Genomic DNA, 27,938 nt, shown 5'->3' with positions numbered 1-27,938 from the left:
TGTCTTGCTCGCATGCAAAGAAAGAGAATGAAGGAGGTCCGACGATTAGGGTAAAATCTCAAGCTCAGATATCATGTTGATTTTCAAAATTCAGCGGAATTATACTATTGAAGTAAAACAGTGGTATAAATATCTCTTACATGAATCATATAATACGAAAGATAATAAAAAAGAAATAACTGAAAAGAAAAGATATAACATATATATCTCTAATTAGTCAATTCATATTAATTACTTGGATATAAAGTAAACAACATAAAATATAAAATGGACAAGGAAATAACCCTAATCCAAGAAAATAAATTTTATCCTCATAAATTCTAATAGAAATAAATTATTTTCTAATATAACTTCTAACACCCCTCCATATCAACTTCAAGCATGTTTTGAAAATGTTAAATTTATTTATATAATGTAATAAGGGCTCATGATATCCTTTCTTACAAACAAAATATTTTAGGCAGTTGTATGGAGCCCTAAATCTATATAAGGAACTCTAATGTTGTAGTAGAAATAATGAACAAATGAATGAAAATTATTGAGACCGTTGTCTTCAAACCCTTGATTTTCATTTTGTATGTGATTTAATTCATGTAATTAATCTTTAGATGGTCATTTTTGTCATGCAGTTAAAATTATGTTGTCGTGGTTCACCCATTCTCGTAAGAGGTCACAACATCATATCAACTTTACAATGCCGTTGTTTATTATCCAACAAAAGGAAACCACAACATATTCAGTCTAAATACTAAAAACAAATTATTCACTTAATCACGTATCTAATAAACCCTAAATTCAAGACACTAAATGCGAACCTCATGGCCCAAGCATGACACCACATTTAGAGGACATTGGACTTTCTAATAGTTTTATGCAGGCGATGATGTAATTAACTAGAAGAGAAGAACCATGGGAATGCTACATATTGATTAACTAAACTAGATAATAAATCTGGTTCTGTGTTACCCTTTTAAGTCACTTTTTAGCAGAAAAGAAATAAGGATTGCTCGAACAAGATCCAGATAATTACGATAAAAATGATGATTAAAATAACATTGATTATAATAAAATAAATTTATGATGAAAACAGTAAAAGAACAAAAATAGTAGCTTCATGCAGTTATCTTCAAGCAGAAACTGAACCAACTTGAAGCTGTGTGTGTGTTAAACAAATGCTGAGCAGTGAGTAGCCTTGAACAGCTGGCATAATATCCAACAGAGCCACCTACTGCAAGCATCAGCAACAGTGCTGAACTGTTTTTGATCTCTTCTACCATGATAAGTGCTGCTTCAAATAAGAAGGCCGATGAAATGGCCCACAGTGAAGCCAATTTTTGGCGCTGCCAACGACGAAGACAAGAACCAGCATTGTGCAGGGCTGTTAAGTAAGATCATTGTTCTCGAACAGCTCATATTTGGCTCATTAAATAGCTCATGTTTAATTCGTTCAAAAAACAAACAACCGGACACAAATAATTTTTGCTATCGCGTAGACTAGTTTGAGCTCAAATGAATTAAACAATTAAATAAATAGTATTATTATTATATTTTTTATTATGTATTTAAAAAATGTTAAATTTTATTATTTTTTAAATCATTTGAGCTATCTTCAAGCCGAATACGAGTTGAAACAAATGAACGAAGGATTTTGAATATAACAAAACACGAACAAGCTATTCATGAGTCATCTCAAACACAAGCCTATTTTTGAAAAAAAAAATGAACGGGTCAAGCACGAACAAAAATTGTGCTCCCTTAAGTTGGGCTTGTTCACGCCCCTAGAATTGTGCCCAAGTAGTTATCCACCTATCCGACTCTGTAGAATAGAAAAGTGATGGCATAATAAAAGAAATTTATGGCTGAAGGGATGTTGAGAAATTTTGTGAAGCTCGATAAAAAAAAGCTCTAAAGCATTTCTGATATTGCATGATATATCTAAATATGGATATTAACTTATGTATCTTGTGAGAGGAAAAGCTCGGACTAGGGAATACCCATAGTACCAAATTGTAAGCATTAGGAGCGCCAGCGTGACTTAAGGGTTCACGTCCACAAATCAATTCCAACAATACAACTCCAAAGCTGTAGACATCACTTTTCTCAGTCAACTGTTGAGTAGCAAAATACCTGCATTAAAAAGTAGGAGAAATAAAAGCTTAACAGAAGTTTATGAACTAAAGATAAGATTACTATACCAAAGCAACATAAAGTTGGATTCTTACTCAGGGTCAAGGTACCCCTCTGTTCCCTTAACGGCAGTAGTTATATGAGTGATGTCAGTTTGAGAAATTTGCCTTGACAGACCAAAGTCGGCAACTTTTGCATTCATATCTAGATCCAAAAGAATGTTGCTGCACTTTATATCACGATGAATGATCCTTGGATTGCTTCCATTGTGCAAATACTCCAATCCTTTAAAATAAATTGGATTTGGAAGAAGAAAAACACTTAAAAATTTGGCTTAGAAAACACTAAGGGGCTGTCTGACAACGGATTTATCCCCGGATTTAAACGGGATGTAAGCTAAATCTTGTGAGACGGTCATTTTAGACAAAATAAAGCCCAAGCTTTGTTAAAACCGGATTTCACCAATTTCCGCCGTAATCCAGGATTTACTAAATACTATGAATCGGCGAATTTAAGTTCGCATTTTTTTTTCACTCCAACTGCTGTAATAGTTTTAAATCTCGGCAAAACTTGTCAAACAGTTTTACAAGATTTACAAAATTTAGTAAATCTATTGCCAGACAGTTTTTTGGATTTAACCCCTTCAAAGATTTAGTAAATCCGGATTTATGGGATTTACTAAATCCTAATAACTTAAATCTCATCCGTTGGCAAACAGCCCCTAATCTATAACATAACTTCCATAAAAAGCCATATAAATAGAGAAACATGAACGAAAGATAAAAACTGAAAAACCTGTGTAAGAAAACAAAATGAGCCCAGCCATGCCTCGCTAATAGGAAGCCAAAAGGAACCAACATGCCAGAATGGAAGATTGAAAAATTGCATGCAAAGAGCAATACTTCAGCGCTCCATTCTCCATATTGAAGGTTAGAAAAAACACATGTGAGACATGGGATTGTGAACGGAAGGACCCATTATTAAGGTCATTCAGGAGAGAAGGGCAGGGAAAGATCTCTAATGTTCGAAGTAAACCAAAACTTATTTAAATGCAGCATGCAATAAGGGTACAATTGGATCAAGTATGATGTTTTCACATCCAAACAAAGTACAACTATTGAGTTGTGAATGGTTTCTGATTGAGTTGTTGAAATATCCTCTCAGATTTTCCAATTCACATCTATCTATTGATCTATCTATCTATTTAATGTTTAATTGTGTATTTCTAATAAAAGTTGTAAGAATAATAATTTTATTAAAGTAAAATGTCAACATTTACAATCATGATAAAATATATAATTAAAAATAAAGATTATTTAAGCATAAATAAAATAATATCATTAAAATTTATTAATATAAATGCTTTCCAGGCAATTATAGCCGACAAATTATATGAGACAAAATTCACAAAGTTGTAGATAACTCATGAGATTTTAAACTAATATTTTTTTTTAAAATAAATTAGGTTTATAGAAAATGAATGACAGAAGAGAAGCTATTTAAAGAAGACAAACAAAACGTAATTTTTAAAAAAGCAAAATCAAAACAAAGGTATATTTCCTTAGCAAGATGAGACGCGAGCCTTGAAGCAAATCAAGGTGTAAGCCTCAAAATAGAAGAAATAAAAACACATATGATTAAACATATTTCATAAATATGACAAACCAGCAATATATTTATTCCATTTATCATTATAAAAAAATCACAAAAATTAATCTTAAATATTAAAACAAAATAAAATTTTAAATCAAAATTTAAACTTTAAGCTTTAAATTATTCAACTTAGAATTTAAAAATGTCACAAAGACCAGAATTCATAATAAGCTCGTCATTATTTTAATCAAATTTTGGAAGAAACGTTAATTACCATATTTTAAATTAATATTTTCAAGTAAAATATTTGACTTATAAATGTTTGAAAAAAGAGAACTTTAAAAAACATGATCAACAAAGAGAAAGGTAATTTCATTTATAATTATTTTATTTTGATAGATTAATTTCAATTATTTTCGGAACTCTTTTGATTATTTTGATGATTATTATTAGTGGAATAAAACAAATTTAAATTTAAATTTCAGAGTCCGACCATCTATTATCACATTGGTAATTTCAAGCCCTCGGGCCAGATTGTGACATTTTATCTCTCTAGAGAATAATAAGTAAATGTAAGTTAGATGGCTCCTCTGTTGGTGGGTGGTCATTTGAATCCAACTATGTAATTAGAGGTGGTGTCATAAAGGAACATTGTCATGGATGAGATTACACATGTAGGGGTGTAGAATTAACAAGATGATTTTCTGGTGGAAAATGAACTAATAATAAGGAGGGAATAGAGGTGAAGAAAGAATAGAAAGACAGAGTCACATGAAGTGTTACATCGGTAAAAGCACATAACCATCATGAAAGGGAATCATAGCATCAATAACCTTTTTGAGTATTAGAGTAATTAAGGAAGTACGCCCAATAACACTGGAAAGTGTTATATGAGTGAAACCCATGAGCAAAACAAGTACAACCAAAGATCAATAGTGTAAGAGGAAATATAACATGACCAAGATAAAGAGTGCACATGGGTGATATGTGGTCTAAAGGCGAAGTGATACAATTGATGAGATAGCAGACACTCAAAATAAAATCCCCTCAAAACTAATGAATATTTATATGAAATTAATGCCCTGAAAACATCATTGTATTGAGACATGTAAGGACAAATGTTTAATGAATAATATCATTAACAAAACAAAAGATGCAAAATTAAGACTATAAATTATAATACATAAACGTTCTACCTGTGGAAGAAAGTTAACCTTTAATTTCTTGATTTATAAAAAATTAAATTTATAAAGGATCTCATAGTGTCATTTAGGAAAAATTTATGTAACCAAAAAAAATATCAATAAAGGTGATAAAACATCAAAAGCACGGGTGAGTAACGATCGATCTAGGAACCTAATGTTAAGTTAATTAACTCAAAAAGCCGAAAATAATGATTGGTAGTAAATATGGAAGAAAACATGACGGTGTTTAGTTAGCTCACATGCAAAATCAAAGTATAGAAAAAATGAAGAACCAATGCCCAAAACTTGATTGGAAGAAGTGTGGCCAAGATTATACAACAAGAACAACAAGCCTTTATCCCACTAAGTGGGGTCAAATTATAGTGCCAGTAAAAAGGAGTTTTAGGAGAGGAGAGAGAGAAAGTAGCAATTGTCTTCAAATATTAGGCCCCCACAGGCTTTAACATCTCCATATATCGTCTTCTTCAAGCTTAGATACTAAAAAGAAAAACTGAAGAGATAGAAGTTTACAAAATAATTATGACATTTAATAAACCATGAATAAATAATTAACATAAAAGAAAATAGGAAACATAAAATGTCAGAGAGAGAGAGTATTCAAGGTGATCATGATGTTTTTCTCAAAGATGATAAAGAGAGAGAGAGAGAGAGAGAGAGAGAGAGTATTCATGGTGATCATGATGTTTTTCTCAGAGATGATAACAAAGATGATAAAGGGTGATCCATCAATCACAAGAGGGTTTAGGGTTGTCATTTAGTCATACACCTTGGCAGTCTCATGAAACATAACTATGTAGGCATTAAAAATTTTAAGATAACTCAGTAACCAAATAAGAATGATATAATTAGTCTTGTCATTTAGATTATAATATCATCATGAGCCACAGGAGAAACCTAGATGATAACATTTGTCATGAGACCAACAAAGAAACAAAAGGCCATTAACCACAACAGATAATTCACACCATTGAATTTGATAGAGCTACCAATAATGGAAAAGGGTGTCGCGTCATGCAGTAGAGGTCATAAAGACCATGATATGATAGGAGATAAGAACAAAATTAGAGATATGATATTAGATCATTAATTAGAGATCATTCTGGCGTGAGTTCAAAGCATGATAAGCAACAAGAAAAGAGCAAAGCAAAAACAGCATGTTGCATCCGCACATTGCAAAAATAATGGTTATCACAGCGAGCAATCAATTAAGGTAAGCGACGACATGTGTATGGCAACAAGTATAGTATGAGGCATCAAGGCGGGTGGCAAATGCATGCGATGGTGGGCATGCTAGCAACAACAAGTGTGTTAGCATGTCGATAAAAACATGAATGTGGGCATGAATGTGGGGCTGTGGAGCCTAAGCACAAGGCACCTGGCGCATACGCACCAGGTTGTGAGTGCTTAAGTGCCCACTTGGATGCTGCTTGAACAGAAAAGTCGGCGCCTAGGTGTCGGCTTTGGGCGCATATGCATCTGTTATAGAACAAGCACTGCTCTTATTCCCGAGAGACCGGCGCCTAGCACCTAGGCGCCCAATATGAGGCGCCGATACAAAGCGCTTGGCGCTTAGGGGCCAAGTTTGGGCGCCTAAGGGCCCGATGCGGTTACTACATGAAAAATTGATTTTTAAGCAAATATTTTAGCGCGGATCAGAGAGCTTGTTGTTATCTCCCTTCGGTATTCTTCAACGAGCATCCCGATGAATGTGAGGAGTGTCAAAGAGGTGGATTCCGGTTATTCAGGATAATTTTTTGCATCAGATCAGAGAAGGAAGATTATAGAACGAGCTTTGTACGTTTTCTTTGTGTGTGAAGAGAAAACATGTGTGAGTTCTTTGTAAAACCATCTAAATTTAATAATGAAAATTTTTGGTGGTATGGCTCTGCAATTTTTTTTCCATTCTTGGGTTTTTTGACCTAAATTCTTCTGTATTTTTCTAGTTGCTTTGATTATAGTTCTGTTTCAATTTTTGTTCTGGTTTTCTCAAATTTTGTGATCTAATTCCACGGCGAAATTAAAAAGAGACTCTTTTGAGTCATAAGTTTTCTCTAACAAACTAGTATTAGAACGATGTTTGATTCGAGTGGGAGCAATGACTGAAGAAGCAAGGTTCAAAGTGGAGCGGTTGTTCAATAAGACGAACTTCACTTTCTAGAAGACGCAGATGGAGGATTTGTTGTATAAAAAAAAATTGTACTTGTCACTCAAGGAATCACAAGGAAGTCTGAGTCTATGCCTACGAAGGAATGGGAAGTGTAGAATTGAATGACACTATGTTTGATTAGATTGGCACTTTTATCATCTGTTGCGCTCAACATTGTAAATGAAAAAACTAAAGTGGATCTCATGGCAGCACTGGCCAAGATGTATTAAAAACTTTCTGCTTCCACGAAGAAATTATTTAATATGATCTCATGGCAGCACTGGCCAAGATGTATTAAAAATTTTCTGCTTCCAATAGGGTTTTTCTGATGAAGAAATTATTTAATATGAAGATGGTGGAAAGCAGTTCAGTTGCAGAGCATTTCAATAATTTTAACACTGTGACGAGCCAGTTGTGTTCTGCAGGGATCAAGTTTGATGATGAGGTCAGAGCACAAGTGATACTATCATCATTGCAAAAAAGCAGCAATGGCCTGGTAACGGCAGTGAGTAATTCTTCAGGGAATTCGAAGTTGAACTTCAATGATATCGTAGGTCTGATGTTGAATGAAGAAGTTCGCAGAAAAGCAGCAAATGGTGAATCTTCAGGTTTTACATTGAATGTTGATAACAAAGGAAGAAATTTGGGAAGGAGTACTAGCAGAGATAGATATAAGTCCAAAAAAAAGAAAAACCTAAGTCAAGTAAAGGAGTGTCGGAATTGTGGTAAGAAGGGTCATATCAAGAAAGAGTGCAAAGCTCCAAGGAAGACTGATGGTGGAGGATAGGAAAGTAGTTTCTCTACTAATATCTCTAATGGAGAAATCCAAAGTGAGTCCTTGATGTTACCCCTAGTCAGTATTGGATCCTATGGTCATTATTGAATCCTGAATAGTGGATTCAGGTGTCTCTTTTCATGCTTGCCCCAATAAAGAGGTATTTAAAAACTACACTCATAGTGGTTTGGGGAAGATTTTTTTGAGAGATAATAAGGCCATCATTATAGTTAGAAAGGGTGATGTTAATATCAAATTGTTGAATGAAACTGTCTGAAAGTTTACTGAAATTGATATATTTCAAGTTTGAGAGAAATATCATCTCTGTGAGCCAGCTGGCAAAGTCAGGACTCGTGACCAGGGGGAATTAGTGATGGCTCGAAGCAACATTGAAGATACCCTTTATCTGATCAATGAAATGACTGATTTCATTGATGTGGCAGGAACCAGGGTGGCTGCATGACACCATAGGCTTAGTCATATGAGTGAAAAATGTAAGAAGTCCCTACTTTCAAAGAATAAGCTTCAGATTTCTGTGAAGACTGTATTTATGGGAAGCAGAAGAAGGTTTTTTTTCTCCAAGAGCGGGTCAGTGATGAAATCAAAGAAACTGAAGTTATTGCATACTGATGTATGGGTTACTACTCCAGTTCAATCGATTGGAAGTAATTGTTATTTTGCCACGTTCATTAATGATTCCACGAGCAAGGTATGAAATTATTTCTTAAAACATAAATATGATGTGTTTAAAGTCTTTAAGAAATTGAAGGCTATGGTAGAAAATGGGGCAGACTGGAAGCTAAAGTTTCTTAGATCAGATAATAGAGGTGAGTACCATGATCAGAAATTCAGGAATTTTTGTGCTACAGAGGGGATCAAGCATGAGTTCATTGTCCCAAGCACATCACAATAGAATGGTGCGATTGAGCTCATGAACAGTGAAATTACGGAACGTGCTAGGCGCATGAGACGACATGTAGGCTTGCCAAAACAATTTTGGGAAGAAGCAGTAAACAAAACTGTTTATCTGATAAACCGCAGTCCATCAGAATTTTTCAAGGCTTACTTGAAGAAATCTAGAGTGACAAAAAGGTACATTTATCTCATTTAAGAGTATTTGGGTGTTCTTCATATATCCATGTTGATGGAGGGTTAAGGATCAAGCTTGACTCAAAATCTATCTAGTACACCTTCATTGGATATAACTCAGATGAATTTGAATACAAGTTCTGGGATTATCAAAATTAAAAATTCATTAGAAGCAAGGACGTCACATTTAATGAAATAAAAATTTACAAGTACAGGATCAGAATTCAAGACATTCCGTCAGCTACATTTGAAAAATTCAGATATCTGGAGATAGAAAACTGGTGATCAGAAAGATGGAGAAAGAAGTAGTGCCCAATCAGAAGGAGCACTGAAAGTTCCTCAATCACCTGCTATAGAAGTTAGAAGATCTAGTAGAGTGAAACAATCCATACAAATGTATTCTCCTTTTTTAAACTAACCAATAGTGATAAACCAGAGTGCTTTGAGGAGGCACTCAAATTGAAGATTTCAAGAGACCATGGATGAATAATACAATCTTTGGAGTCAAATCAGACCACGCAATGAGGATCCATGTGTGGAGTAAATAAAAAATAATAATACCCAACCATAAGGATATTAAAGCATATTTTTCTAATATAAATTTCTTCCAATATTAAAAATGATACCTAAAAAGCCACTAAAATATATCAAAATGGGACTTTTACACTTTTTTTATATATATTGGCCTCTGCAAAATTTTAGCCTCAGATAAAGCATAAAATAACGGTTAATCCTCATTCACATTATCTAGCTGGAAGTAAAAAGCTTTCCATATGAAACAGGCTTTCTTTAACAGAAGTAGATGTGACGAACTTTGTTGATAGTTAATTAGTAAGTACCTATGATACAAAAGCTCAAAATTTTGCAACTTTAATCTAATTTTGAGTATGGCTTCATTAACTCGCATTGTAGTTTTACCAAACTGGCTGTTAGAATGATTTAAACCATTTAATCAATACCTGAAATAATTTTATAGCATAGATCTGAAGTTCATCGACTCACTTTTAACAGTCATAAGAGCAATTAAACTTATCGCATAATCAATGTGAACTAGCAAGAATTTAAGGAAATATAGTACCTTTGGCTGCATCCATAGCGATCTTCAATCTACGAGCCCAATTGAGTGTTACATTTTTACTGTTTGAACCTGAAAATTAATACATATAAATAAATACCACAGATAAATATTAAAGTCCTTTCTCTATAACACAAAAAATACATGATATCAAAGCATACCATACAGATTATCAGCCAAGGATCCACTTGGAAGGTACTCATACACTAGAATCTGCTGCTTGGATTCGTGACAAAATCCTTCCAAGGAGACAAGATTTTGATGCCGAATTTGCGATAAAAGATGAACCTGAATAAACAGAACAAAAAAATTGTTAAGATAAATGTACATACAAACTATGGTTCTGTTTAGCAAAGTTTTTCTCGGTTAGGTTGAGCTTTTTTTTACTTTATATTGCAATATGTTATTGAATGAGAAAAAAAAATGGCAAAATTACCACCAAGATTGTTATCCAGAGTATTGTAAATGTTGCTATAATTTCTTGGTAAAAATTACTGTGATACTGATACTGTTAACTGACTTATTACAAAATTTAATTATTATCATAATTATTTCAGTATAAAACTAATAAAATAATTAATTTTATATTTATTAATACATGCCTAAATAGAAATATTTATCTTAAGTAACAAGTAATGGTTTATTGACCTTATAAATCAGGTTTGTTTGCCAATATAAATATCAATTAAGACATGATTAAGTATGCTAATTATTTTATCAATTAATTAATTCTTAATTGACCCATCATTTATTGATTCTTACTTAATAGCTTGGCACTCTTCCAGAGCCTGAAAGGAAAGGGGCTAGTCCCAATTTAGTAAATTACTTAATATGCACAGGTTGATCAAGCTCTTCGGATGCACGCAAAACTTATTATAATTAAAACCAATGTAGGTGAGGAAAACATCACTGGAGGAATTAAAGAAAAAGAGCATTTCCCTTCAAATAATAATTAACTGTTTTGAAAATTAATTCTTAAATAATTATTTAATTAATTCATAACTTAATTATTCTTGCAAATTTAATACCCCAATAAAAAAAATTAGTACCTAGTAATTTAATCCCAATCAAAGCAGCTCTTTTCAATTATAAATACATGAATATTTAGAATAACTTATTACTAACAAGGAATAATTAACACCTCAATTTTATTTTTAATCGGATAAATAACAGGATAAATAGTCAAAGGTCATGTGGTTGACTGCAAATTATTTTTAATCCATTACTGTTGACTGAAAAAATTTCTAGACCAAGCAAGAAATCTTATTGTTGTTGTTATTAATCAAGAGACTATTTTTTTTCAATATAATTATTGAGCCAAGAATGTTGTAGACCAGTGACAATGGACTACGGTAATACTGTTCTACAGCTCCTATAAGGTGTTTGTGAAGCGGGGTGTGCGGAGAGGTGATTTTGGAAAGGCAAGGGAAGGATAATGTGCAAATTTGACGGCATTCGGAAGGGAATAGGTGTAGTTCGGCAGCTGTCTTGGCTGAAAACTGCAAAGAGAACTCGGAATCGACAATATTCGGCGACAAGGAGATTCAACACCTTTTCCGGATCAAGATACAAATACATCAATTCAAAAAAGAAAACGATAAAAGAATGATAATTGCTAGAAAAGCCCATAATTAGAAGAAAAGAAATAGGAAATAAACTAGAAAAGACAAATCCACGTGAAATTTGATAATGGAACGATAATTGCTCGGTTCGCCTATAATGTGGTCATGGTCTTAACGTTTCCGCGACAAGAGCAATCATGCATAATCAATCCTCCTTACGAAATACCAAAATTGCAGAAAGGCTGCTATCAAGATCGCGAAATCAGTGGAACTCGCAAGAACGCGGCGTCTTGTGAAAACAAGATAGTGGATCTCGTGCAGGACGCTCCCGCATCATTCTACTTGACTATGAGGCTTTGCCTTCTTCTCTGGAGGTTTTTAAAATAGATCTACCAACATCATAATAAAGTAATTGTCTTTTATTGTGCCCGAGACAAATCCACTACAAAATTTATGATCACGATCATTCCACTCTAAAAAGCACACATCATTCCTAAAAATGTCCTGATAGAATAAATATTCATCCTTTTTTGACACAATTAGAGCTGGAATTGCACATAGATTGGTGCTTTCATAAACCACGTCTCAAGCCATTAAATTTATAACATGCTTCTCCAACACCTCGTACTCGGTTGGGCGCATTCGATAAACAAATTTGTTTGAAAGAATCGACCTTGGAATGAAATCTATGGTAAGCTGGACCACTCTCGAATGGCAACCACTCGAGAGATAAACGCTTAGTCGGTTAAAGATTAAATTTGGTAACTCCTTCAACATGGGTTGTCCCTTTTTATATATCGGCTCCTCCACCTCACTATCTTTTAAAATAATCAATATTAATTATGTCTTGATCTCTCACTTGAGTTTAGCATGAATCACTTTGAGAGTTCACTTTGACGTCTTCATTCTCTTCTATATCATTATTCAGTTTTCAATTGTTCCCTGCACAATGAAAACGATTGTTCTCTTATTTGAGCAATCAAACACCATGTGGTTAAAACTTTGACACTTGAAGCATTTAGTTGATGGATTTGGGAGTATGTTGACCTCATTTTCGGGTAACGTCTTCACTTCTCTCCTTAGAGCCTATGGTCTATCTTTAGGCTTCCCTTGTTTGACCCTCCTAGAGGACTAGTACCGGACCCACACCATTTAGAAAATTTGAGCCACATCGTCACTCCTTCGAGTCTCGCATGGGCAGTCCCGAATTCTCGACATTTTGCTGAGTTGGTTAGAGTTGACATATAAGACTCGAGTTGAGTTCCTACATTAATAGGAGCAGGCCCTAGGAAAACCTTCTGCGACTCGAATTCTCAGTAACGCTATATTTTGCGCACGCATCGCACCACGCACGATTTTGACAAGAATTGACTTCCTAGGCCCTAGGAAAACCTTCTGCGACTCGAATTCTCAATAACGGTACATTTTGCGCACGCATCGCACCACGCGCGGTTTTGACAAGAATTGACTTGCCCGTTAGTGAACTCTTCCAGACGAACCCCCCGGATGACGAGACAGACCACACAGATGTGCCTGGAACGTCAACTTTAGTTAGAAATGACATATATTACTATGGTTTCGCATGTGAGCAATTAACACGAAAATAAATACACGTTCTTTTTAATTAGCGGGGCGCGGGCCCGAGCTCAAATCAGGTTCAACTCGAGTTCGACTCGGGTCCAATTCGGGCTGGACACGGGTTGAACACGAGCTCGGTTATTTCAAATTTCAAAATTTGAATTTCAAATCAACCATTTAATTTCACATTAATTAAATTTAATTGAAGAATAACATTTGCCAAATAAAACCCCTCTGCGCATGAAAACTATTCATTTCCTCGTTGTATCACCTGTAACGGATATTTTGAAAGTTCAGCTATACAATTGGCAAGGTCTTTCGAACTAGTATTATCCGGCCCCCGCTCCTCCCTAGCTCGACTCCCGCTCATTCACGCATAAAGAAATTCGGCTCTCCCGCTCGCCTCACCCGCTCCTCCGCTCGATCCTGCTCCCCCTCTGCGATCTGATCTCCTTCTCTCGCTCGCCTATTTCCTTCTCCCGCACAATCGAGAGCCCATTCGACTCCTTCCTTCTCGCGCACAACCGAGAGCCTCACCTGCTCTCCTCTCAGTGAACCGAAACCCTCAATCGCGTCGTCCCCTGCTCCTACCTCTTTGCACCGCGACCAAACTGCTCTACCCGGCTTCGCTCTTCCTCTCGGCGAACCGAAGCGCTCGACTCCTCGCTACGCCAAAAACCCCCGCTCGACACCTTCTCCTCGCTGTGTTGAAGAGCTCCACTATCGGCATTAAGATTAACTCAAAAAAAGATCAAGGCTATTACGGTTTGGATAAGACCATAGTCATTCTTAAGTACATCTATTTCAAGGAAAAACTTTTTTCATGGGAGATTGTTCAAAAATTCCAACTCCATTGCAACACCCTTGACAAAGCTCCTCAAGTCGGATTGATTTACTTGGTCGAATGAAAGGCACACTAGCTTTAAAATTTTGAAGAAATAATTTACTTAGGCCCATATTCTAGCCCTTCCATATTTTAACTAGAAATTTGAGGTGAAGTGTGATGTCTCTGATGTAGAATTTGGAGCTATGTTGAGTTAAGGAGAACACCATATTGTCTTTTTCAATGAGAGGTTGAATGAAATTAGGAGAAAATATTCTACCAATGCTAAGGAATTTTATGCCACAGTAAGAACCCTCAGTCATTAAAGTCATTATTTGTTGACAAAAGAATTTACTCTTTACACTGATCACGAGGCCTTGAGATTTTTAACAGCCAAAGAAAGATAATTGGCAGACATGCCTTTTGGGTGAAAGTGAAATTCCTCTCTTCTTTCCATTTTGTGCTCAAATAAAAGATGGAGAGCTAGAACAAAGTAAATAATGAGCATTCATTGTCACTTATTGATCACTACTATGTAGTCAAAGGTAATTGAACTTGAAACGTTAAAGGATATATGTCACTAACAAGAATTTTTAGGAGATTTGGGATCATTGTCAGAACAAACTTTATGAGTAGCTTCACAGATTAGATTATTAATTTGCAATCATTAGTCAAGTTTTCAACTCTTTGTTCGATTTCATATCACTCAAATTCTGAGCATCTAAGCATAGCCTAGGATATGCAAAATAAGAATTACACTTGTGAAATCCACAATAAGAGAGGTGTTCCTTATATTAGGAACTTAAACATCGGATGTAACATAGAATTCAAAACGAATGAAGAATGAAATTGGCATAGAAAAACTACAAAACAGCCCTCAAATCCAATATGCCCCCTTCGTTAGTGCAAATGAAAATCAAAATGATGTGAAATGACTCATCATCATAACTTCACTAGTTTCAAAATAAAAATAAAAAACGTTGATAAAAATCCAAGACTACTGCTGGTGGAAAACATACCTCATTGATGAATGAATCTGCTCCAAGTTGTGTTTTATCAAGACGTACTTTAACAGCCACTTGTTTTCCATCTGAAAATTTTCCACGGTACACGGATCCAAATCCCCCAGTTCCTATGACATCCTTAAAATTGTTTGTTGCGGCCTTAATTTCTTTGTAAGTGAAAATGTGGGCTGTACACCATTTTTTTATCTCTCTCGTTGTCCCTTTAATCAATGGAGAGCTATTAATCAGATTTTATTCTCACTAGATTCTAAAGGTTATATATACTTACCTGGTTTTGATATCAATTCATTCTTCCTCCACCGCTTCTTCCAGGAAATGAATAAAACGATTGTGACAAGGAAAAGGACGCAACAGAAACATCCAACAACACTGATTATGATAGTTTTGTGGGTATGGACAGAACGCTTTTTCATGTTTATGACTGTAAATTGTGGAGTTTCAAGTGAAGTATGGTTTTTAGGTCTATCGCATGATGAAGCAGAGAACGCTATAGGCACAAATTTCCAGAAGTTCTGAAGAAAAAAAAATGTAGATACATTAATCTTTATTATTAGAATCAAACCACTGAATAGTTAAATTACCTGATCTCCAGATTTTTCTTATTCAGAGACTGTGGTAAAACACCTTGAAGCTTATTATTTTCCAAATTTCTGCCCAATAATCATACAGCAACTTCTGTTGGCAAACCAAAGTCAGCTATTTTACATTTTAAATTGACTTGGTTTCCTTACAATAAGTGAAGGTCCTTCAAAGTTCCCAAACTATCTGGAATTGGCCCTTTTAGACTGTTGTTTTCCAAGTCCCTATGCAAAGTCAGAAAGAAATGGGTCATTTTAGCTTGAACAAAAGGTTCAATCCAAAAAGCATAAGGTTCCGCTAATGCAAGGTCACAAAGAAAATTTGATATTCTATATAAAAAACTCTTCATAGAAGAAAGAAAGAACAAAAGAAAATGTTAACCTCCATGTCTGTCATAATCCAATACAATGAAATGCGACATCGAAAATGGATATCAATGCAAAGCAACACAAAATAATTTCAAGATACAACAATCTCATCCAAGAGCACTTAAAAGTCACTCTTTCGCAAAACGGACCGTATTGATGCATCCCCAACGTCATGAATAGTTGGGAAAACACCCATATCGTCCAATCTATGGCACAAAAGCAAAACACAAAACCCACTGACACAAAATGCCACCACAAAATCTGACTAGAGTGACGAAATTTTATCTTTTACTTTCTATATCAAAATATAAAATCTCATTTATTTTATAACTGTACGTATGCAAATATGAAGTATATTATAAGTGCATAAATATACATACAAAAATAAACTACAAATTAAAAATACAAATTTTGAGAGGTCTCAAATTGAATAATCTAACAAGTACATGTTCTTGCCTAGATTTAATTGGCTCAAAATCAGCCTGTTCTTACTCAACATATTTGCACCCATATAGAGATTTACATAGATCTGCCTCAAGAACTTGGTTTACCAAAGACATAACTTTGTCTTAGATTTATCAATTTCCATTCAATAAATCAAAATGTGCTTTGATCTATTAAATTTGCTTAGTTGAAATAAATGAAAAGTGAATATTATGCTACATAACTATAAACTATGTCAATTCAAAATTTTAATGAGTACTCAAAAAACCAAACTGTTGACCAAAAAATCAATCACAATAATAAGGAAGCCATAATCGTCAATGAAAATAGAAGTATGACATTAGGTTTGATCAAAATGATAATTTTTATAAGATGTACATGTAAAATAACGTTTTGTATTTAATGGCAGCCTACTTAACAAAAAAAAGCAATTGCATTATAAAAATTAAACTGTACTAAAAAAATTTCTGAACAAAAGTTAATAAACAAATAATTATCATAAGCCCATTCACTTCAAATACTAAATTGGTTCCTACACTTAAATAAATAACTGTGCCTGAAACAAATGATTATCAAGTAGAATAAATAATATTGATCTAAACTCTATTTTAAGCGCATATATGAGTTAGGCTTTATAATTTATAAACTAAAATTTACAACTTCCGGTTGCAAATCACCCCCAATACATTTGATTTAAAAAAATTGCTCGAGTGCTGGCCTTATTTAAGTTAATTTTGCAACAAATTAGGAAAGGCAATCCTTTATAATAATTCCATTGCCAATATGGACAAAAAGTATGGCAATTTTGAGGAAGTTTATACAATGTCACAAAAAAGAGAATATATATCCCTTTTATTGGAAATTTAAGTAAAAAAAAATCGTTGAATGATTTTAATTATAATCAAAACAAACTAAGCCAAGATTGACTATTCGATGAGTGTTAGGTCATAAACATTGTGTCAACAAAACTATAATATCAAACTAAACAATTGAACCATAATTATTTCCATAGATTGCACCAATCTGTTAGGTGGCAAATTGAAGAGGCATAAGAGTATAACCATGTAAAACACAAATTCGTAATTGTAAATATCATAGCTTAGCCTATTTAATCCTTCTAAAATGCTCGCTATCGATGTGTTTTGCATCTATAAGATGGTCTTAATTTTCCTTATCTATTTATGAGAGAGAGAGAGAGAGATAATGTACTAATAGAAAGCTCCTATAAAGCAATCAAATTCTTGAATATTTTTTAATTTCTCAAAATAAAAAGGGGGGTGTTTCTTCCACCCTATAATATTTGCAAACTTAGGAATTAACAAAGTAAATAGGGAGAAGGGTGTAATTAAGTCGATTCAGCTTAAGTTCGGTTCATGCATGAGCTCACGAGTTGAGCTCGAACCATAAATGAATCGAGTTCTACGCTAACATAGCCATATTTTCTCTTGATAAGCTAATAAATTTGTACAAAAAAAAGAATAAAGGTATATTTATAAATACATATGGATTAACATAAAGTGCTCAATTTTTTTAACTCTAAACCTATAAGCATTATATCATATGTGCTCACAACCTATAAAATGATCAACTTAGTTTGATGTAGAGCTCCACCAAAATGAATGAACCCTAGCATCTATCCCATAGTGCTCTGTGCAGCCCTTAGCACGCGCATCAGAGCGCTTCTATGCTCACTCTCCCCTTGTAGCAATTTTCAAATGTGTTTGCATATGTTCTGCATAAAATCAATCTCCATCACATGTGTGTGCGGTTTCTCGCAAATCTAAGCATCTAGGAGTTAAGAACTCTTCTCTCATTCTCTCGCGCGGCATTTTGGTGTCGATTTTCTAGCCAGTCTGATGAATCAACGAGAGGCCAAATTGGTCAATCAAACTTCTTTGAGCTGATGTACGATAATTTAATTTCTAGGAAAAGGAAAGGTTTTGCTGAGGAAGACGTGTTCTGTTGTTGAAGATGGCCGTGCTGCCCACCGCGCTAGCTCCAAGCTCCTCGACGTGACGAGTTTAAGTTTTCTAGAGTTTCCGGTTGTAGTATCAAATCAAACGGTCCTATGGTTGTAGTCCTCTAAACATCCTATGTAAAAAAAAGTAAACATGTTTAAAATTATAAAATATAAAGCATACCATACAAATATAAACGATACCATACAGGAATGAACAGTAGCATGCAAGTAAAACAGTAGTAAGCAAAAAAATTTTCCAAATTTCTGCCCAATAATCATACAGCAACTTCTGTTGGCAAACCAAAGTCAGCTATTTTACATTTTAAATTGACTTGGTTTCCTTACAATAAGTGAAGGTCCTTCAAAGTTCCCAAACTATCTGGAATTGGCCCTTTTAGACTGTTGTTTTCCAAGTCCCTATGCAAAGTCAGAAAGAAATGGGTCATTTTAGCTTGAACAAAAGGTTCAATCCAAAAAGCATAAGGTTCCGCTAATGCAAGGTCACAAAGAAAATTTGATATTCTATATAAAAAACTCTTCATAGAAGAAAGAAAGAACAAAAGAAAATGTTAACCTCCATGTCTGTCATAATCCAATACAATGAAATGCGACATCGAAAATGGATATCAATGCAAAGCAACACAAAATAATTTCAAGATACAACAATCTCATCCAAGAGCACTTAAAAGTCACTCTTTCGCAAAACGGACCGTATTGATGCATCCCCAACGTCATGAATAGTTGGGAAAACACCCATATCGTCCAATCTATGGCACAAAAGCAAAACACAAAACCCACTGACACAAAATGCCACCACAAAATCTGACTAGAATGACGAAATTTTATCTTTTACTTTCTATATCAAAATATAAAATCTCATTTATTTTATAACTGTACGTATGCAAATATGAAGTATATTATAAGTGCATAAATATACATACAAAAATAAACTACAAATTAAAAATACAAATTTTGAGAGGTCTCAAATTGAATAATCTAACAAGTACATGTTCTTGCCTAGATTTAATTGGCTCAAAATCAGCCTGTTCTTACTCAACATATTTGCACCCATATAGAGATTTACATAGATCTGCCTCAAGAACTTGGTTTACCAAAGACATAACTTTGTCTTAGATTTATCAATTTCCATTCAATAAATCAAAATGTGCTTTGATCTATTAAATTTGCTTAGTTGAAATAAATGAAAAGTGAATATTATGCTACATAACTATAAACTATGTCAATTCAAAATTTTAATGAGTACTCAAAAAACCAAACTGTTGACCAAAAAATCAATCACAATAATAAGGAAGCCATAATCGTCAATGAAAATAGAAGTATGACATTAGGTTTGATCAAAATGATAATTTATATAAGATGTACATGTAAAATAACGTTTTGTATTTAATGGCAGCCTACTTAACAAAAAAAAGCAATTGCATTATAAAAATTAAACTGTACTAAAAAAATTTCTGAACAAAAGTTAATAAACAAATAATTATCATAAGCCCATTCACTTCAAATACTAAATTGGTTCCTACACTTAAATAAATAACTGTGCCTGAAACAAATGATTATCAAGTAGAATAAATAATATTGATCTAAACTCTATTTTAAGCGCATATATGAGTTAGGCTTTATAATTTATAAACTAAAATTTACAACTTCCGGTTGCAAATCACCCCCAATACATTTGATTTAAAAAAATTGCTCGAGTGCTGGCCTTATTTAAGTTAATTTTGCAACAAATTAGGAAAGGCAGTCCTTTATAATAATTCCATTGCCAATATGGACAAAAAGTATGGCAATTTTGAGGAAGTTTATACAATGTCACAAAAAAGAGAATATATATCCCTTTTATTGGAAATTTAAGTAAAAAAAAAAATCGTTGAATGATTTTAATTATAATCAAAACAAACTAAGCCAAGATTGACTATTCGATGAGTGTTAGGTCATAAACATTGTGTCAACAAAACTATAATATCAAACTAAACAATTGAACCATAATTATTTCCATAGATTGCACCAATCTGTTAGGTGGCAAATTGAAGAGGCATAAGAGTATAACCATGTAAAACACAAATTCGTAATTGTAAATATCATAGCTTAGCCTATTTAATCCTTCTAAAATGCTCGCTATCGATGTGTTTTGCATCTATAAGATGGTCTTAATTTTCCTTATCTATTTATGAGAGAGAGAGAGAGAGATAATGTACTAATAGAAAGCTCCTATAAAGCAATCAAATTCTTGAATATTTTTTAATTTCTCAAAATAAAAAGGGGGGTGTTTCTTCCACCCTATAATATTTGCAAACTTAGGAATTAACAAAGTAAATAGGGAGAAGGGTGTAATTAAGTCGATTCAGCTTAAGTTCGGTTCATGCATGAGCTCACGAGTTGAGCTCGAACCATAAATGAATCGAGTTCTACGCTAACATAGCCATATTTTCTCTTGATAAGCTAATAAATTTGTACAAAAAAAAGAATAAAGGTATATTTATAAATACATATGGATTAACATAAAGTGCTCAATTTTTTTAACTCTAAACCTATAAGCATTATATCATATGTGCTCACAACCTATAAAATGATCAACTTAGTTTGATGTAGAGCTCCACCGAAATGAATGAACCCTAGCATCTATCCCATAGTGCTCTGTGCAGCCCTTAGCACGCGCATCAGAGCGCTTCTATGCTCACTCTCCCCTTGTAGCAATTTTCAAATGTGTTTGCATATGTTCTGCATAAAATCAATCTCCATCACATGTGTGTGCGGTTTCTCGCAAATCTAAGCATCTAGGAGTTAAGAACTCTTCTCTCATTCTCTCGCGCGGCATTTTGGTGTCGATTTTCTAGCCAGTCTGATGAATCAACGAGAGGCCAAATTGGTCAATCAAACTTCTTTGAGCTGATGTACGATAACTCCATTGAGCTTAAACATCTCGACATATCATCTAAAATTTATTATAGAAAAAGATTAAACCAAACTTCTTTCATGATGCTCACACTATAACAGTAGCTTCCCAATGCGGATGCTAAAATGGTCCTCTCCCCCATTTTGATTGTTGTGTGGAACCCCTTACATCTTTATCCATATTATTTCAAACGATCTACCTTATTGTCTTTAGTTTCTATTTTTTGGAAACATTTATAAGTGGATGTTATGATAGCCCCCATTTATAAGTGGATGTTGTGATAGCCCATCTTTCTATGCCTTTTGTCGCTAGTGTTCTAGTGGAATTGGGCATTTCATCCTACCTTGATAAAGGTATGAGAATTGGGTCCCTGTCATCTAGATATTAATAAAAGGTGGAATTTAAAAACATTCAATCACATTAATCCTGACATTTTTTTGGCATAAATCCTTAAACTATTTTAATGCTCGCCCTCTCTAAAATATTAGACGCATAACCTTCCACTAAAAGCTCATATTCAACTTGCTACCCAATTATGAGAAGATCCTTCTTCAGCGGCTAGGATATATTCTCAAAACTTGGATCCAGGTTCAAACTCTTCTTTGGAGATGATGAATAATACTCCTAACCCAACCAGTCTCTTGGTGTTGGTCACTTAATCATATGTTGATATTATCATCAAAAACAATCCACAAGTTTTGATACTCAAATCCACCCTACTTGCAAACAGAACAATGATAAAATATCTTAGCAGCTATCTAAATCAAGTTGGAGCATTTAATATTGATTTTTTGGTAGATAAAAAATTTTATATCTTTTATAAACTAAAAGAAACAAAAAATAAAATAAAAATGTATCAGCATTCACCTATACTTACCAAACATAAAAGAAGATGATCCAAATGAGTAAATTGTAATTTTCATAATCCATAGGATGTTTCACCCTTATTCTTTTGTAACCACTTACTATGCTATTACATTGTTCTTTTTTTCTCTGGCATTTTTTTGTAATTATCCTTGCTATACTCATACCATTATTTAATTTATATATTTTGGTTTAAAAATATGCTCACACCCTACCCTTGCTCTTTCAAGTTAAACTGTCACATCAGTCTGCCGTGATTTCTTCTCCATTAAACCAAGCTATCCGACTCCACATTTTCTTCTTAACCACACCAATAAATAATATCCTCGCTTGTTGCCCCACTCCCTGTCGCACCAGTATAAAAGATGGAGTGATAAACTCTTCAACCACTATGGCATGATTGTTACTCCCTCTATCACCACATGGTCTTCTTCTTCCTCTTCCATGTATTTTTGTCCTTCATTATTTCAATGGGATATAAAATGCTTGGTGTCAACAATTAAATATCAATAACAATTTATCATTAAAAAAAATGGAATAAAAACAATGAAATTTTGAAGATGAAAAGCAGCGGTATTCAACATTCTCATGTAAGTGCTCATATCATATTACTTATTCAACATAACTAAACTATATGACAATAGAATACTATGTTAGCGTAACAATGCTATGTAAAGGGAATGGTTTTCATATCTTTTGATATCTAAGAATTTCATTTTGAGAACACTACAATAATAAGGGAAAAAACAATGTGTTCAGCAAACTGTTTTCTCCTGCAGAATCTACAGTTTCATCTGAAGCACTTCAAAAGAAAATAAAAGATGAAAATGGGAACATACAAAATCTGAAGGTTGATCATGGTGCCAAATTCAGATCCAAAGGATGTTAACATATTGAAGCTAAGATTCCTGCAATTTGTTTCCATCATACATGGATATCAGCATTAAAAATAGAAACAGGGAAAAATAAAAATTAGTAATAAGGAAAAAGAGCTGTTGGACTGACTCAAAGAATTAAGAGGAAAAGCTTACAATACTTCGAGTTCTTGTAAACTGCCCAAGTTCATGATCTCCCCAGTTAGTGATGTATTGTGTAAATCTCTGGAAACACGTAAATTAGACAACAAAATTGTCTAAACACCCAAATGCATATCAATGAAATATTGGAAGAGAGACTACAGTTTCTTAAGGTTGAGCAGATCTCCAAATGTTGGACTGATGACCCTCAAATCCACATCAGACAGCTCCCTGAATACATCAAGAATAGCCCCAACTGTAAAAAACGGTTTTGAATATATATATATGTAGATGGATGTGGTGTCTATGTAGACAACATCGTGCTCACGGGTAACAATTTGCCGGTGACCCTGTTGCCTCAAATAGACAATGAGGATGGAGTAGTAAACTCCGGTGACCGTATTGCCATCCACATCGTCCATTTTGATGGCATGGTGCTCAAGATAAAAGTAAAGTGCCAAAATAATCCTTGACTATTTACATGGGGTAGTTATAGTCCCAAATATATTAAAATTGAGCTCTAATAGTCCTCAATAGAAACTATTTCAAACCCAGTTTAAAAAATCTAGAAACTATTTGGCGATTATATAAAATTTGCGACTAAAACAACCAATGTAAATAGTTGGAGACTATTTTGGCACTTTTTTCTCACAGGCAACGATTTGACGGCCTTGGATTCTCTCAAGGTCATCCTCACCAAGTCATTTGAGAAGAAAGACATGAGTTCCCTCTGGTATTTTTTAAGCAAAGAAGTAGCTCGGTCCTCTCGGGACATTTGCCTTTTCCCAAAACAAATATGTGATGGATTTACTAACCGAGACTAATCTACTTCTTCACAAACTAATAGTTGTCCCGATATAACCCATTGAGAAATTATTTAAAGTTCCCAATGTAATTTTGGTGAACAAAATGTGCTACCAATGCCTCGTATATTAGCTCATTTATCTTGCCAATATGAGCCCGGATATTTGTCATAGATTAGTTTCATAAGTCAATTTATGTATGACCCCTACAAGCACCATCTCACCATTGTCCATCGGATCCTCCACTACCTAAAAGGCACACCGGGCTCAAGTTTATTGTTCATTCGTCACACCTCTCACTCTATTATAGTTTATACGGATTCTGATAGGGCCGAGTCCATCTATTGTCAGTGATTTATCTCGAGTTATTACTCCTTCGTTTAAGGGAATCTTGTCATTTAGAAAAATAAAATCAGTCTGTTGTTGCCCATAGTTAGGGCTTTTAAAACGGCTCATTGTTTGTGAACAGCTCGTGTTTGGCTCGTTAAGAAGCTCGTATTTGAATCATACGCTAAGTTAACGAGTCGAATAAGAAAATTTTTTTTGCGCTCGACATATAAATGAGCCGAACACGAACAAGTATTTGTTCGTTCGTGTTTGGCTCCTTTGGCTCGAAAAAGTTACATATATATATATGAGTAGTATTTTTAAAAATTTTAATTAACTACAAGTCAACAAAGCTTTATTTTCAATTTAAATTATTAATTAAAAAATAGAATAAAATATATATTAAATTATATTTAAATATTGTTTTAATATAAATAATAAGATTTAAATTTTGCCCAAACCCTTAACATCCTACAGCTGCGTGACTACGTTATCAAAATGTCTCTACAAACCCTTAACATCCTACAGCTGCGTGACTACGTTGTCAAAATGTCTCTATGTTCGTGAATCAGCTTGTGTTCAGCTCATTAAGCAAATGAGTCGAACACACTTTTTTTTCGAAATATAAACGGCAAAACACGAACAATGATATTTTTTAATGAGTCAAACACAAGTGAATTTCGGTTCGTTTTCACTCATACCCATAATAACGCTTAAGCCAAGTTTAGCTCTATCTTTGGGTGTGCATGTGAAGCCCTCTAATTGTGCATCATACTCCACTAGTTACATATATCGGTCACCATTCATTTGCGGCTTTTTGTTATAATAAAGTCATCATTAGCATTGCTCATAATCCAGTCCAAACATGATTATGCCAAACATCTGGTGATTAACCGTCGCTTTATCAAGAAGAAACTCAATTTTGGAGAGATTTGTGCTCTGTTTATCTCATCCACTAATCAACTCGCTGATATTCTCACAAAGATTTTCCTTGCCTGTTGTTTGATGATTTCAAGTCCAATTTGAATATGATTGACATCTATACTTTAACTTGAGGGAGAGTGATAGAAGTTATATTAGGATTTTATTGATTTCTTGATATTTCCTATTTATGAATTTTCTTTTATTTTCGGCTAGTTATAAGAGTATATATTTTTAGTTTATTTGATTTGATTTTTGTAATCTTGGAGATATGGGTGTTATTTCTTCCCTACATCTAAGAATCTTTCCTAAATTTAGGAGATATGGGGTGTTATTTTTTTTCTTAAGTTTAGGATTCTTATAAGTGTATTTAAACTAAAATTTCATATCAAAAAAAGTATCCAGCTCAAGTCTCCAAACCTATAATATATATATATATATATTCATATCAAAAAAAGTATCCAGCTCAAGTCTCCAACCTATAATATATATATATATATAGTTGGCACTACTCATAGCTCCCATCACACTTCATAAGGCTAACAATACTTCAGAAGACAACAAAAACCTAGAGGAAGGATTCAAATATTGTATTATTTCTTTCAATTGCTCAATTGACCGTGAGATTAACCTAATCTCCTTAAATTGACACTTTAATAGCATGCCATAAAGGAACCTAATTGAGATTAAAGAATGAGTTAGCAAGGCCGAACCTAATTCATCTCCTTAATTGCATGTAACCATAGCTTTGAAGAAGAAATACCTTTACTTCAACTACAAGATGGGTTGAGATGGGAATTGATCATAAAAATTTTGGTTGGATGATTAGTTAATCATCATGAGAAACCTAAAATTTGGGTGAATGAAAGTCTTGTTTAATTTTATCTTTTGATTTGACTAATGAACTGTAGATTCCATTTGAATGAAAATATCATGTATGTGTTCCAAGACAGGTTTACCAAACTTGGATGAAATTAGGTGGAATGTAATCCATGCCTAATTAGGAGTTTATAACTTGTTGTATGACTGCATGTTTAAATTTAATTTCGTGATATATCAGATTAACTCTGATAAAATATATATAGATTTGAGTTCTTCTTAATTTTAGATTGGGTGTTCTCATAAAATGATGAAAAAAAAGCTATTGATTCTAGATTAATAAAACTGAACTCTACCATATTGTAGAAGAGAATTCTTCTAAATCTTTAGTAGGTGTCCTATTTATTTCTTATTCAATGCCTTCTATTAATATTAACTATAGATATATAATGATTTAATTGTATTTTTTTAGAAAGTGAAATTGTGAATCAATTCTATGAAAAATCATTGATTTAAGTAATATCCAAAGACTAAAATTATTGTTTAACTTCGTTTGTGGCCTCCTATGCTTAACTTTTTGCATTTTAATGAATAGTTATTAGATCTAAAATTTTTTAAAATATAGATATCTTGAAGCACCATGTGTTGGAGTAAGATCAAAGTAATAATCACGACTTCAAACTGCATATTGGCTCTGTCAAGTAGGCAACTCGTTATTCGGTAAGAGAGAAATAATATCATTACCTATTAGGGGAGTTTTTCTTATCGCTTGTTATAGGCTTATTTATTTCTTAATAATTATTATAAAATGTATTTATTTGTTCATAGTACTTCATATATTCATATTGATAAGATGTACAATTAATTTTATCATATTACTTATTGCATAGATTTTTGATTTATTCATGTTCATTGCTTGATTGGTATGGGTGAAATCATATCTATCAAACCAAAGACCTTTTTCAATATGCAACAGACATTACTAATATTGATTATATAATCCTAGTCATTATATGATTATATCTTGGTCGTTACATAGTATTTGTGTAATATATGCTCGTGTGTTGGATGGATGTAAATGTCTATAGTGAGATATTGTGGTACAAGTAGATAGAGTGACAATTCTTTTTGGGCTATTTAACTCCACTAGCTGCTGGAAAGCCTTCCTCCTCTCCAGGCTATCACAAACAACCATATATAAAAGACATAATAATAAATGTCTAATGAGTTACTTTTCAATTTATAAAATGGTATGCATGCACATGGATGATTTAGCATTATAATGCAACAATTTCCATTTTATATACATTTTCTTTTAAATTATATTGCATGGTAAATTTATCACAAACTAAAAGTGTTCTGACATATTAGCTATGACATCAGGGGTGTAAACTAGCCGAGCTTGAGTGAGCTCAGAACTTATTCCTGTTTGACTGTTTCAAAAAAATTTTTTGTTCAAAATAAACTTGTGTTCGAAATGACTTGTGCATATGTTTTTCATGTTCGAAAAATAGATTGATTCAAATTAGATTTGTTCAAATAAGCTCATGTTCAACTCGAATTTGAGCCTGATTGAGTGAACTCCACTTGTTTAACTTTTCTATCGAACTGAGCCTTGCCTCAAGCTCGCATTAAATTTTTATATGTGATTATTAAGACGTAATCAAACCTCCAAGCTGTCATAATTTTTTTTATATTTGATTATTAAGATGTAATCAAATTAAAAGAGTTTAATAAATTAAATTATTAATAAACTTAAAAAACTAATTATTTCTTACAACTATATTGATAATATAACATAATAATATCACCTCCCTTCCAACTCAAAGCTTCCGTAACGTTCAAAGGCATAAGCTTTACTTTTGCTTTTAAATAGCAGGTCTAATATATAAATGACAGATGTTATGGCTTGAACCGTGGAAAGC

The 27,938-nt window shown here is 33.5% G+C and overlaps 1 protein-coding gene across 1 annotated transcript in view; it reads right to left on the bottom strand.

Moving 5' to 3' along the window:
- Positions 1 to 1,853: 1,853 nt before the first annotated feature.
- The window catches only part of LOC110036976 (probable LRR receptor-like serine/threonine-protein kinase At5g48740), a 43,702-nt gene continuing 17,617 nt past the window's right edge, over positions 1,854 to 27,938 (bottom strand). Inside the window, 12 exon segments of the mRNA XM_020741566.1 lie at positions 1,854 to 2,127; positions 2,223 to 2,412; positions 10,014 to 10,082; positions 10,172 to 10,298; positions 14,993 to 15,198; positions 15,267 to 15,486; positions 15,489 to 15,510; positions 15,580 to 15,648; positions 18,695 to 18,766; positions 22,967 to 23,035; positions 23,159 to 23,227; positions 23,306 to 23,374. Of these exon segments, the coding sequence (XP_020597225.1) occupies positions 1,854 to 2,127; positions 2,223 to 2,412; positions 10,014 to 10,082; positions 10,172 to 10,298; positions 14,993 to 15,198; positions 15,267 to 15,486; positions 15,489 to 15,510; positions 15,580 to 15,648; positions 18,695 to 18,766; positions 22,967 to 23,035; positions 23,159 to 23,227; positions 23,306 to 23,374 (1,456 nt within the window).

The sequence above is a fragment of the Phalaenopsis equestris genome, unplaced genomic scaffold, assembly GCF_001263595.1.
Source record: "Phalaenopsis equestris unplaced genomic scaffold, ASM126359v1 Scaffold000002, whole genome shotgun sequence".
Taxonomy (NCBI): Eukaryota; Viridiplantae; Streptophyta; class Magnoliopsida; order Asparagales; family Orchidaceae; genus Phalaenopsis; species Phalaenopsis equestris.
This window is presented reverse-complemented; position numbering and strand designations above follow the sequence as displayed.